Below are 12,890 nucleotides of genomic sequence, written 5' to 3' on the forward strand. Positions count from 1 at the left end.
TGCAGGCGGCAGAATGGCAAGGATTAGGGTGAAGGGTTATCACTGGGATTTTAACGACAGAACGAAAAACGTAATCGAATCCGAGTTTTTGAAAAAAAAAGTTATGGTTTGGGAGGCGTGTGTTGAAGGGGATAGAGGTCATTTACCCATCTTTTCACTATGCAGATGATGCTCAATCCTAAAGCCCGTACACTGGTAACGGTCACATCCAACCTTTACATTAGTTGATGTATTGCTTCCTTGATGAGTGATAGCAGATTTTAGTGATATCTATAACTGAGAAAATAAAAGAAAGCTTCCGATGCACGTTTGTGACTATGTTAATCTTTTTGGTTTGATGTTGATTAGCCTTTTCCATGGTAACAGAAAACAAAATTAGGTAAGTGTGGAAAAATTTCCAAGAGGATCAATTTATTGTTGCGGTCCGCGTGTATAGAGTTTAGGGTTCAAATATGATGTTTTTTAATTTAATTTGTTTTTGGGCGGATAGTGTATTTTAGAAATAATATGCTCCCAAAATCACGGTTAAGTCCTCTAATTTTAAGTTATGAAACCTTACAAAATAAGCTGTTACAAAATCGTGTAACAAGGACTTTATCTCAGTGGATTTGAACTTCTTAGAAATTTTTAATGTGGTTCGTGGAAAAGAAAAAGTTATTTCCACTAGATTTTGGCCATCTTATCACATCTGATGAGCATAATAACCCTAAACCCCTAGAGTATGCATGTCACATCCAACTTTACCAACGATTAGACAAGGACTTTAGTGTAGAAGGTTTCTTTCTCTCTCAATATGTATTATAATTTTTTGTTGGCGCGAGAAGCTGTTTTCCTACAACTTGTGTTTAAAAAAAAGTTTCAATCATTTCCAAAGCCCATTTTTCTTTGATTTTTAAATGGATGTTAATTTTATGAGTAATTTAATTTATGTTTGGGATCCGCCTATACACAAAGAAGGTTGGGAAGTCATGGAGATTGGATAGGGTTGTTATCATATTGGGCCTATTTATACCCAAGGGGGTTCTCTTGGATCCAACTTGGTGTAACTTAGCAAAATATAAGTGGAACTTTCCTTCATTGTTATCCTAGCTAATGTCATTTTAACTAAGATACAGGAAATGAAGTATCCGACTTCGGAGGAGAAGGAAAAGAGCTCCATGAAGGATAAGAGTACTTTGCTCGACAAAGATGCGGAAGCCACCGACCTCGACGTCTCTCTTGCTAGGTATGAATAGAGCATTTTATATTTACGCTAACTGAATGAAGTTAGGACCTCGTTTCCAACTAACAGGGTTGGCGTTCATGTTTTTTGTTGTAGCAGCGTAGTGGCAAAAGGAGCAGACGGTGGGGGTAGGTCGCTGAAGGAGAAGATGTTGAATGTGTTGAACATGGTTCAGGAGGTAACGAGAAACAATTCATGTGGTTTTCTTTGTCTTTATTTAAACATCAACGGCGGGTGTTCCGGGGCATAAACCATTGTAACTATTTGAACGCAGCATGTGTTGGCGGATAGGGATGTGACGAAGATGATTCTGAAGACCCACAACGACCAGCTGCGCACCATGATGGAGCTACTGGCGGATCACGGTAAAGCCATTCAAGCGTTGATAACCCTTGTTAATACCACCAAGGACGACCAAGGAGGGGACAAATACTCCAAATCAAGGCATGCTGCATGTTTGAGGACTAGGAGGAGAAAGCCTGGTAAAGTCGATCGAAAACTGAAGACTCCACGGGGAAAGAAATCCTCCGCGGGTCAGAAGGTGCCTCCTCGAAGACGGCGTGCCAAGAAGACCCTGGGTTCGTCCTCTGAAAGAAAGTCTCCACGCTGCACGGATAAGCATTAGGGAACACCCCTTCAAGCAGCAGCAGCCGAGACCAAGGTCATGTCGATGAAGGTAATGCTTTATTTTTTTACCATTACGTTAAAGGTTCTGTGTCCAGTTGGGTGACTCTCTGCGTCTTACAAATAATCTTTGTTACTGGTGCTGAAGACCTGCCTCGGGTAAGAATATGGACTACGATATGTTTATGTTTTATTTGTTGTTCACTTGCAGAATAGTGTTGTGTTGTTCTGATCATGGTGTATTTTGGTCCACTAGTGCTTGAATCTGTCATTCCGCCCACCGGAGGGTATGCGCTTCGTCAGGAAGGAACTCGCCGTTGCGGCTTTCATATTCTCGTCGGAACTGGACAACAGGTACGCTTGTTACGTTCAGATACATGCTTAGGAATATAGACGATGTGGTTTACCGAAGAATGTCTCTCAGTTGTCCTATGACCACAAGCCATTAGTTAACAATTCACACCCTTCGGTACAGCGAGGTCCTGGTGGAGGACGAAAACTCCTGCAAAGACCGAGGTGCACTGCTGACACTGCGGCCGGGCCAGATGGTTGTTGAGGACCTAAGTACAACCTAGCCATGTGAAACCTTATGCATCGGTTAGTCATAGATGTCTAGTTTTAAAGGAACAAGCTTTTTCCTCTTCATGCAGGTTATAAATCTTGTCTGCACGATGTTAACGCATGAGAATAGGAATGAGTCATGGTTTCTGCCGACGACCATTTCGGTACCTGTTACGACCCCACCTATGTTTTGACACATATCTCCGCATGATTCTAGTATGACTGGATTTTTTTTGTTGCTAATCCTCTTACAGCAAGTGGCTCTTAGCCCGGTGAGTCATAGCATCGACACGTTCGAGTATATCCGCAGTAGGTTCATGGGATATGCAGATGATTTATGAATGGTGAGTATATTGATCCCATCAATGGTCTTGTGTGATATGTGTTTCTGTTGACTGTATTATGTATCATTTGTTCATGTTGCGACGCAGATACATGTCCCCATGCATAGAGACAACCATTAGTATCTAATGGTGGTCGAGCTTGTCAACTGCAAACTGCTGTATCTCGATTCCACCAAGCACAGTGACCACAGGGAGTCAAGGGTCTCACAAATGAAGTTTGTGGTAAGAGTATTCGGTTTTCTCAAACTATGGCCTTTTCCGGATGTTGATGGTGACCTTTACATTTTATATTTTTTGAGATGCCTCTGTGTGGGAATAACTTACAAGAGCTATAACTGGTGTCAGGCTTTCTTTGTTGAGAACATGCTAGAGGACAAGAGATTTTGGAAAAAGAAAGACCATTACAAGCCACACCCATCAACTTTTGACGTTACAGAGCCCCCCATAGGCCAGCAAGCGGAGCAATCATAAGCTTTCTTTTGTGCCTACCCCCTCCAATTTCTTTCTTACTTATCGTTAATTAACGCGCAGGAATGACTGCGGGGTTTGGGTTTGCCAATGGATGATGCTGAATTGGGTTTGGGGGAATGTTGATTTGGAGGTAAGTTATGGATGGACTCACTCTCATATTCCGTGTCCAGTCACTGCCACATCCCTAACGAGTTCGTTGTTGTTTTGTAGGATGTGAACGATCACACAAGAATGAGGCTTGCCTTGGACTTGGTGATAGGAGCTTATAATCCCATCGCTCGTGATGTTGGGCGCAGAGCAGTCCGTAATTGGGATAGTGAGATGCAACGGACCACGAATAGGGCAAAAAAGGGACGAAAGAAATTAGCGAAGCCAATCGCTTCTCCGAGTTAGAGCATCACCATATGATGTGTGCTATTCTGGCGTAATGCTAATCTGGCGTAGTGCCATTCGTTATTGTTACAATCATATGCTGTTGCCATCAAATTGGTGTTATTTTGACAGCATATTAGGGACCCTAATATGCAACTCGTATGTGATATTAGGCACCATAATATGCTTATTTTGTGTAAAACCTTTGACGATTATATTTTGGTATAAGTGTAACAACCTACTGCATGAAAGATGGCACCGTTCCTATGTCTATTTCCAGTTAAAAATCTCATCTTGTTACGTATTCAGTTATTAAGTAACGCTAAACTTTTATCTTGTTACTTCAGCATTTCGTATCTAACCTTGCGCCTCAAATTTTGCAGTTCATGCCCAAAACCCGTTGACCTAATTGTTTCATGGGCAGAGAAGCGTGTGAGATTAACTGTCTTTTGCGACCCAAAAAAATTTCATCTACACTAAGCTTTGGCTTGGTCTCCATGTCTGGCCTTTCAATAAGTAACCATTTACTTGGGAAACATCATTAAATATTGAGTACAACATAAAGAATGCCAATCCATCGGGCACTAAACAACCAAACCGTTAAAAAATAATAAAGCAGTAACTACGGGCTTTTTTTTTCTTGCCCATATACAAACAAAATTAATCTAGGATCCCTTTTCAACCACATGACTTCGCATCCTCCCCCAACCAAATCAACGGTTGGCATAGGGGTTAACAGATTGCTCGCGTCGCGTCCTAAATCCTGCATCGCATCTGCAACAAAATAAATCTAATTTCATATGAAATAGAAGGATGATACATCCCTCAAGGGATGTATGACATAAAGAGCTCTAGATTTAGAAAGCTTGACGAGTCATAATGCATGGAATACATAAGGCTAACTTAACTCCTATCCTACCCTGGTACGTACAGTTGACCAAAATTAATTCAAATAGCTATAAGTGCACCATATTAGCAGCATAACCATAACTGATTTTATACTATACTGATGTTTTTAGTCCAACATTAATGCAACCAGCCGTCATCACACTATATTTGGCCATAATCCACTAAGTCATGTTATACTCCACTAATAAGTGCTTATTAGTTCTAAAATCATACCTTTACAATCGAAATTAACTCATACTCTATCAAACTAGTCGGCATTCTCTTTGCCCCCGGGTTCGACACATAGGTTATCACCCACTGTCCTGTAACAAAAAAAAAATACTAGTTAACAAAAGGATGTTGCAGGTAGAGAAGTAGTTTAATAAAACATACAAATAAAATAACTAACCCGGTCCGGCCTGTATACGTCGTCCCCCTCAAATGCATTGTCACGTAAATCCGGCTGTTGACGCTGTTCACCCTTACAGCCGGTGCATTGCCTCCTTTTACCAAGTGCCTTCTTCTTTGCAAGTTTTGGGGCCCCCTTTGCCTTAGAAACAACTGGATCCCTCACGACAAGATTACCTTCACCCACGTGTTCGTCGCTCCGTCGAACCCCAGTACGAAATGCCCTATAATCTAACTCGAGGTCTTTTCATAACGATTCAATTCCACACATTGCCTTTTGGAACATGGACAACCTTTGTGCCCCCAGGAAAAACATCTACTGCGAGGCGGAATGGAGTGCCCATGACGGAGGATGACACCACACTCGCTAACGTCTCCCCAATTTTCTGTGTATTGCTCAAGGGACTTTGCATCAGTTCTCCACCTCCGCAGAACGATCTTATCGCGTATCTCCTTTAGGTGCTCTGCCTTCATGACGAAGAACATGTGCTTGCATGGATAACCATGCTTCTTCCAGAAATTACATTGGCAACTTAACTTCCCAGTTGACCGACCGAAGGACGACATTATGTGAACATCAGGTTCCTCGTACTCCTCCAGGGTGTATACAATTGTATTCATGATCCTCCTTTTGCTAATTAGGATCAATGCACCAACCCCATCGATCTGCTTCTTAACATCACCAAACACTTCTCTGGTGTACACTGAAGCGGCATGTCGTTCAATACTTCTGAGGCATGTTGTCATAACCGGAACCGAGTTTATGGATTGAAACTGGAGCAGCATCTCCTTATTTGATACTCGCGGGCAACCATATCTAAGCTCTGCACCAGCTCCAAAATTGTGTGGGTGGACTTCGAAAACTTGTTCACATATGCATTAATTCCTTCACAGCGGGATGTAATCCGATAGCCAGCACAGAACTTGTCACGCAGATAAGCACTTGCCCACATCTCCTTTTTATCATACATCTGGCATGACCACTGCTTCTCGCGTAGGCCATACTCATCGGTGGCCTGCTCCCATTCCGATTCAAAGTCCTCTATCGCCATCTCCACGTACAACCATCTTCTAAACAGCCCACGTAAATCTGCATCCTTCACATTTGATGTGACATTCTTCTCCACATGCCATGCACACAAACGATGCGTCGACTCGGGGAGGACTTCAGAAACTACTTTTATCATAGCTTTGTCCCCGTCAGTCACCACTACAGACGGCTTCTTACTACACATGATCTCCATCAAATTCTCCAGCATCCACCGATAGGATGCCAGACTTTCATCAAGCAACAACCCGAACCCGAAGATAGTGGTCTGCTTATGATTGTTTGATCCAGAAAAATCACAATCGGTCTCTTGTATTTATTTTTCTTGTAGGTTGAATCGAACGCCAATACATCACCAAAGTATTGGTAATCGACTCAGTTAGATCCGTCCGCCCAAATCAGATTTGCGAGCCTGTTGTCACTAATCACATTATATTTTGCGATTGCCATGGGGTCTGATTCGGCTTTTCCCTCTAGATACACTAATGCAGAATTCGCATCACCATCAGTTATTTTAATATGCCGCCGTTTGTCAGCATAGTTATAGACATCCTTCTTCAGGAATCCCAACAACGAATAGCCACCGGCCATACCAGCCATGTACCCTACAATCTTAGACGTTGCAATACCATGCGCTTGCATCCCAACTATTTGACTCTTTGCTACTTCCGTTAACCCACGATGATTGGCAATCATGTGCACAATTCCTGCCGGTGTCAGCTCGTGATTGTGTTCGGTAACTAACTTCCTAACCTTCCAATACTTATCATTTTTATCTAAATAAACCAATAACATTGCCTTGTAGTTAGTTCTTGTCTCCGGTTTGTGTACCCTCGTTCTGTCAACCCTGTCGTAGTGTTTATGTTTCCTCAAGCCTTCCTTGTTACAAAAAAACCTATACCTAACCAAATTCCCCTTACAATCTTTTCCGGAGTCACCCTTTCGCACCCCAAATCCATGTAGTTTTCCAAACCCCCGATAGAACTCATATGTATTATCAATGCTGAACCATACCTTCTTCAGGATGTCATCCACACTCAGTCCGGCGAGGTCTTCCAACTCAGAACATTCATCCTCATATGCATCACTTTCACTCCCTCCACAATCAGCATCCTCCTCGCTCAGAGTCACCTCCATTGAAATACTCTACCTAATTAATTATTATATACCTCAAGAAATTTCCCACATAATGAAAATTGAACACAACACATAGCCTTACGACAAAAATAAAACATCACTAAGCAATCAATCACCTCTTCCAAACACAGCCTTAGAACAAATAACTTTTACTATAAGCATTGATGACAAAATTGATTTCTGGAACATAAAAAAAAAGTTTTGACAAGGTTCAAAATTTGAGCATTCGTGACAACAATTTTGACTCCTGAAACAAAACAAAAAACAGCATAACAACACCCAGAGTTGGACCATTGATCACAGAAAACTGATTTCTGGAAGAAAATAACCACAACAAAACTAGCAGAACAGCATTCACAGTTTGAGTGCCCATCACAAAAAAATTGACAAACACTCAACAAAACACTCAAAACAGATTTTTTTTCTCTTAGAAGAAGAAACCATGCCGCAAATAAGAAACCAATGTTCACCAATATCCAGCAATAATCTCGAAGACAACACTAAATACAAAAAAAATCATGTAGCAAGTAATCAAGAACAGGACCTAAATAGATAATCCAATAAATTAATTCGCAGCGCCCTAACAACTTAGCAAATTACATCATCATCATCCCTACAATTTAGCAAAGTTTCAACATAACAAGTTCACGCACAGAAAATCACAACAAAAGCAAAAAAATTAAAATGAATCGACGAACAGCGACACAAGAACAATTAGCAAATCCACAAATTCACAAAAATAGTTGAAATTTACCAGAAGATACTAATGCCAGTGGAATCATCATGCTAACATAAGTTTTCTGTAAACATGCTATTTGTGCAGCTAAAATTTTCTAATTACTAAGATCCAATTATTCTAATTTCACATGCAATCAACTTACCAAGTTTCTAAAAGCTAGAAATTATAAAGCCATCCAGTGACATGGTTAAAGCACTTCATCAAACATGTTGAGTGCAGTAAAATTAAAACAAAATAAGAGAATTCACAGCTTAACATCAATGTGATACAGAAGAGAATATAACTACAGTATACTTTAATTCAGTCTATTGAAAAAAATCCAACCTACTACTGAATCAAAAACTTACTTATTATAATAGAAATCAGAAGTTGCAGAGTTTGAAGCAGAATATTCGTCTTGTCTGGGTGTATTGTCTGGTGGCGGGTGTTAGGGAACTCACCCAGGCGACAAAAGAGAGCAGTTTGACGGCCAGGTGGAGCGCTCAGTTAGGTCCCAGCATTGGCAGGAGAGAGGCGTCGCTTCTGGACGACTGGGAATGTGAACTCAAACCGTGAACAGAGACTGAATGTGAACGGTGAATGCCGGGTGAACGTCAGCGGCGGAGAACGGGCACGAAGACGACCTCTGAATGAAGACGCAAACGTGAACGGCAAACAGACACTGGCTGAAGTGCGCCTGAGAAGACAACGACGACGGAGGCCGAGCTCGAAGTAGCAGCTGTGATCGGTGACCGCGAAGACGGGCTGAATACTTCGATCACTAGGGAAGCTACATAGACAGACGACCGGCGAACTTTGAACTCAACGTAAGCTACGGCTAGAGTTTCAATTTGGTACTAATTTGCTTTACTTCATACAGGGGGTTGGGGGTAACTTCACAAGTGACGGAGGGTGTGGAAGATGCTGACGGGTTAGGTTCTCTTCTTTTTTTCTTTTGGGTATAAAATTTTTCCAGGCCCATTCAAATTTTTCACCTAATTGAGGCCCGAACATAAAAAACAAAAAAACAATTATATTACATTATATTTAATTTCCAATTAATTAACTTACTGTTACTTCTTAATCTATTTGATAACAACCTCGATTCCAGCACCTCTACTGAATTGTGGGATCCTCTGCTGCACCAACTGCCTTTCACTGTAACACCTGCAGAAGCAATGAATGTTTGAACGGGATACGTGTTTCAACCACGTTGAGACATGCAAGATCCACACCTGTTAAAGAATCTTTCTTTCAGCACAGTAGCAGCTCCCTTTTTCTTATCACTACTTTTAAAAAAATTCTTTAAAACATTTGCAATTGTATGACAACTTTTGTATAAAACCTTTTCCTTATCACTACTTTTTCATCTTATTTCATTTAAAAATTTTAGTGGCGTTATTTTGTCTCATTCAGGACTCAACAAATTTTAACAACTGAGTAACCTTTTTTCCTTAAAGTATATATGACAATTTTAGCATTTTGATATTGAATTCTTCTTAAAATCCATATTTTGGTAACAAAGTATCCATACATGGTCCATTTATTTTTTCTTTTCAATAGTCACATTCTCTATGTAAAAAAATTATGGCTTCTACATTTTCATCCGTCAATTTTTATCTTTTTCTCTATAAAATTTACAATTTTTTTTATTTAAAAGAAAACCACTAAAATTACAGTGGTGATGCTAATATCTTTATTCTTTACCTGCCGGCTGCATATGGGCACTGGCCAAGTCATTTCTCCAAAAGTACACATCCAAAATTTGTCATCATTACAATTCTTAACAACCTCAAAAAAAAGAAGAAAAAACAAAGTCGCACCAAGTCTACTTTGTAATTTCGTGTGGAATCCGAAAAAAGCATATTGCAAGTGACAAGAATAATCATAGAAATTAAACAACAGTCAACACAGTAAAGTCTTCGAAATTTCATCTGCAACTCTCTAATCAATTCCCACTCAACTCCTTCTCTTTCATCCTTCAACTAACTCTTTGGAAAGTGGTATTTATTCAAACTTTTCTTGTTTAACTGTATGCTTACTATCATGTTGTTCAAGGCTACTAGTTTTTTATTTGATATGAATTTCATTTCATTTATTTTGAATTTTAGTTTAAGATAAAATCAAAGCATATGAAATTTGTTGATTTAGATAATTCCTTCTTTTCTCTTAACAAGATTTGATTCACAGTCTGAAGCAGCAGTTCACTTTAGAATTGTGAGCAAAATTGAAGAATTTGTTCATAGCAGATGGATTCGAATTCTCCAGAGGTTGTGCAAGTTAATTCAGGTTCACAAATGGATGTAGATTCACAAGAACAAGAAGAAGACATGCAAGTGGATTCAGATGAAGCCGTGCAACAAGCCAATTCAGAATCGCAAGAAGCGAAAACAGATATTGCTCTGATCATGCCAACACTCACTGCTTATATGAACGTGATAAGGACTAATAATTCCACGGTGATTGATGCGATTCACAACTACTTGGGACAATACCTTCAATCCGAAGAAATCGATGACTTGGACTTCATGGAACATATCTCAATCGATGCCTCCAACTTGGTGATCAACGCGATTCATCCAGATATGATTGATAACCTCCACAAAGAAGTTAAGATGATGCTCGAAGCAGGCTTTGACAGAGAATGTTGCAACGAGTACAGCAAATTTCGCACTAAGTGCTTAGGAAGCTACCTGTCATATATGAAGACTCTGCAGCCACAGCTTGAATTTGAGGAAAATGCTAAGAAGGGGACAAAGTTTTTTAATCATGAGATTAGGGAATGGACTAAAGTTTCAAATGTAATTGTGAGGGTTTTGCTTCCAAGTGAAAGAACACTCTGCCAGCGCGCTTTCTTGCGTTACACGGAAGCTAAGAATCTTGCTTTAATGGAGGTTTGTAGGCCGTTGCTGATTAGAATACTAGATTCCGCGGTTAAACATGCAGTTGAACTTGCTCGCTCCAATAAAATTGAATATTTTTCCAGGATTTCCAGAGTGTTCAAAGCATTTCATGACTTGATTCCGGAGATTGAGTCGCTGTTTCCCAGCCCTGAGCCACTTGGCGATTCGATAAGAAATGAAGTCATCAACACTAGAAAGAGGTTGGGGAAAGCAACTATGGACATTCTTGAGAGGCTAGAGGATTGGATTTACAAGGAGAATGAGATGGCGAGTTTTTATGGAGGGCTTTATCCGATAATCTCTTGGGATGTGATGAACTGCCTGGGGGAAATCTGCGAAGCTTGGACTGTAATCGGCCTTGAGAAAGTTCTAGAAGAGATTCCAATGGTTTCTGATGGAGAAGGAACTGCTTCTTGTTCTTCATTCTCTGTTCAGTTTGATAGGATAATAGAGATGTTAAATAGCCATGTGGAAATCGAATCTAAGAAATATACTGACCCTGCTGAGGGCTATATTTTCATGATGAATAGTCAGAGGTATATACAACAGAAGATAATTGAGTGTCAATCAAAAATGAGCACGATTTTGCTGATGATGAATGGCGCGATCGATGAGAATAATGCCAAGGCGAGACAGAATCTCGAAGATTATCGAGGAAGCTCGTGGGATGAGGTTATTGGGCTTTTGAAGCAGGGCGACGGAGACGAGCCAAATGAGGTGGAATCTATGAAAGAGAATCTCAAATTGTTCAATGTTCAGTTTAAGGAAATATGCAGGGTTCAGTCTACATGGTTTGTTCTTGATGACGAGCTAAGAAAGGAAATAAGAGAGACCATAGAGGAAATTTTGTTGCCAAGTTATGGAACCTTCATTGGTAAGTTTCAGAAAGTTCTTGGTTCTGATGCTGATAGGTACATTGAGTATTCAATGTATGACATTGATGCTCTACTCAATGATTTGTTTCGCGGAGGCAGTTGAGTTGTGTATCATGTTAGAAGCATCTGCATTGTGGAAAATGGTTACAATCTTATAGCAAAAGAATAGAGTTGAAGAGGTTGTGTAACTAGTATAATTAGGGTTAACGAAAATTTATTAGGGCCAAATAAGGCTTTCTTCTTTGTTTGGCACTCTGTTTGTTAAACCCTGTTGATCCAATTTAGTTGAAGAGGTATATATATAATATAATCTTTGGCATAGCAGTAAGAAGTGATGTCTCTGATAGTTATGATTATATAAATTCACAAATTAGGTGATAATAAGTTAATAACTAATAATCATAGATAATTTGATAAGGGGCATACTGCATATAATTTATATCGTTCACTTAAATCATATTCCCATTGAGACACTGCTTCCTTGCTTTTGAAAAAATAATAAAAAAATCCTGACATATCACAAGAACATGGTTCAGTGGGCAGTTTGAAAAAACCATACCAGAGAAAGGGAAAAGGATCGCGATAATCCGAGAGGCATGTGCTCAATTTACAGTGTCATCCCTAAAAATGCTGCACTGAGAAGCAAAAGCAAATGGCTTGCATAAGAGTATATGATTATGAAGAGAATGAGAATATATCTCTGATTAGTATTACTTGTATATTATTATTTAAGTATTAAAGTTTCACCTCAACCTGGTTAAACGATCAATTTGAGAATCCTCAGCCCAAAACAGAACTCAATTGCACACCTAAATGAATGAAAAGTTTAAAAAATTAATTAAAAAGAAAAACAAAAAAGAAAGAAAGAATAAAAGATACTATTATACGAAATACAAAATGGACATCTCCTATACTATCTAGAATAACCATCTTCCCAAAAGTTTAAATTGATTTTGGAGTTCACCAAGAATTGAACCTTTGATTTTTCGGATCTAGCACTTTAATACCATGTCATGATACCATTCATTCCAAAAGCTTCAGCTAATAAGAAAAGGTAACATTAATAGTTATATCTCTAATACTCCCTAAACCTCCATTGGCTCCTCGTATTTTCCTTTAAAATTATTATCTTATATATAAAAGAACAACGCATATAGTAAACAAATGGAACAACGAATTAAAAAAATAAAAGTAAAATTAATTTTAAAATTAAAAAACCCATTAAAAAACATTATACCAATTAACTCTAATTTTACTTTAGAAAATCTTCTCCTTCTTCCCATCTCTCATTAGCCGTCGCCCAGCATCTTCCGTCGTGC

The 12,890-nt window shown here is 39.4% G+C and overlaps 2 protein-coding genes across 3 annotated transcripts; one reads left to right on the forward strand and one right to left on the reverse strand.

Moving 5' to 3' along the window:
* LOC107607009 (protein FAR1-RELATED SEQUENCE 11-like) lies at positions 4,822 to 8,871 on the reverse strand. Its single transcript, XM_021107505.1, has 2 exons — positions 8,162 to 8,871; positions 4,822 to 7,088 (listed from the first exon to the last, which is right to left on the reverse strand). Exon 2 carries the CDS (start codon positions 7,073 to 7,075, stop codon positions 6,314 to 6,316), a length of 762 nt encoding a protein of 253 aa, XP_020963164.1. The 5' UTR covers positions 7,076 to 7,088; positions 8,162 to 8,871; the 3' UTR covers positions 4,822 to 6,313.
* Positions 9,564 to 11,913, forward strand: LOC107608235 (exocyst complex component EXO70B1-like). Of its 2 annotated transcripts, none has more exons than XM_021107506.1 (2): positions 9,564 to 9,796; positions 9,971 to 11,913. In XM_021107506.1, the coding sequence occupies exon 2, from the start codon at positions 10,043 to 10,045 to the stop codon at positions 11,672 to 11,674; it is 1,632 nt and encodes a 543-aa protein (XP_020963165.1). In that variant the 5' UTR covers positions 9,564 to 9,796; positions 9,971 to 10,042; the 3' UTR covers positions 11,675 to 11,913. The 2 variants fall into 2 exon arrangements, with proteins under 2 accessions (XP_020963165.1, XP_016165571.1); XM_016310085.2 differs by having other exon boundaries at positions 9,565 to 9,796; positions 9,984 to 11,913.

The sequence above is a fragment of the Arachis ipaensis genome, chromosome B07 (genome assembly GCF_000816755.2).
Source record: "Arachis ipaensis cultivar K30076 chromosome B07, Araip1.1, whole genome shotgun sequence".
Classification (NCBI taxonomy): Eukaryota; Viridiplantae; Streptophyta; class Magnoliopsida; order Fabales; family Fabaceae; genus Arachis; species Arachis ipaensis.

Bases quoted from the DNA above. Each gene is read 5' to 3' on its own strand.
- LOC107607009 (XM_021107505.1), bottom strand. From the start codon at position 7,075: ATGGAGGTGACTCTGAGCGAGGAGGATGCTGATTGTGGAGGGAGTGAA.
- LOC107608235 (XM_021107506.1), top strand. From the start codon at position 10,043: ATGGATTCGAATTCTCCAGAGGTTGTGCAAGTTAATTCAGGTTCACAA.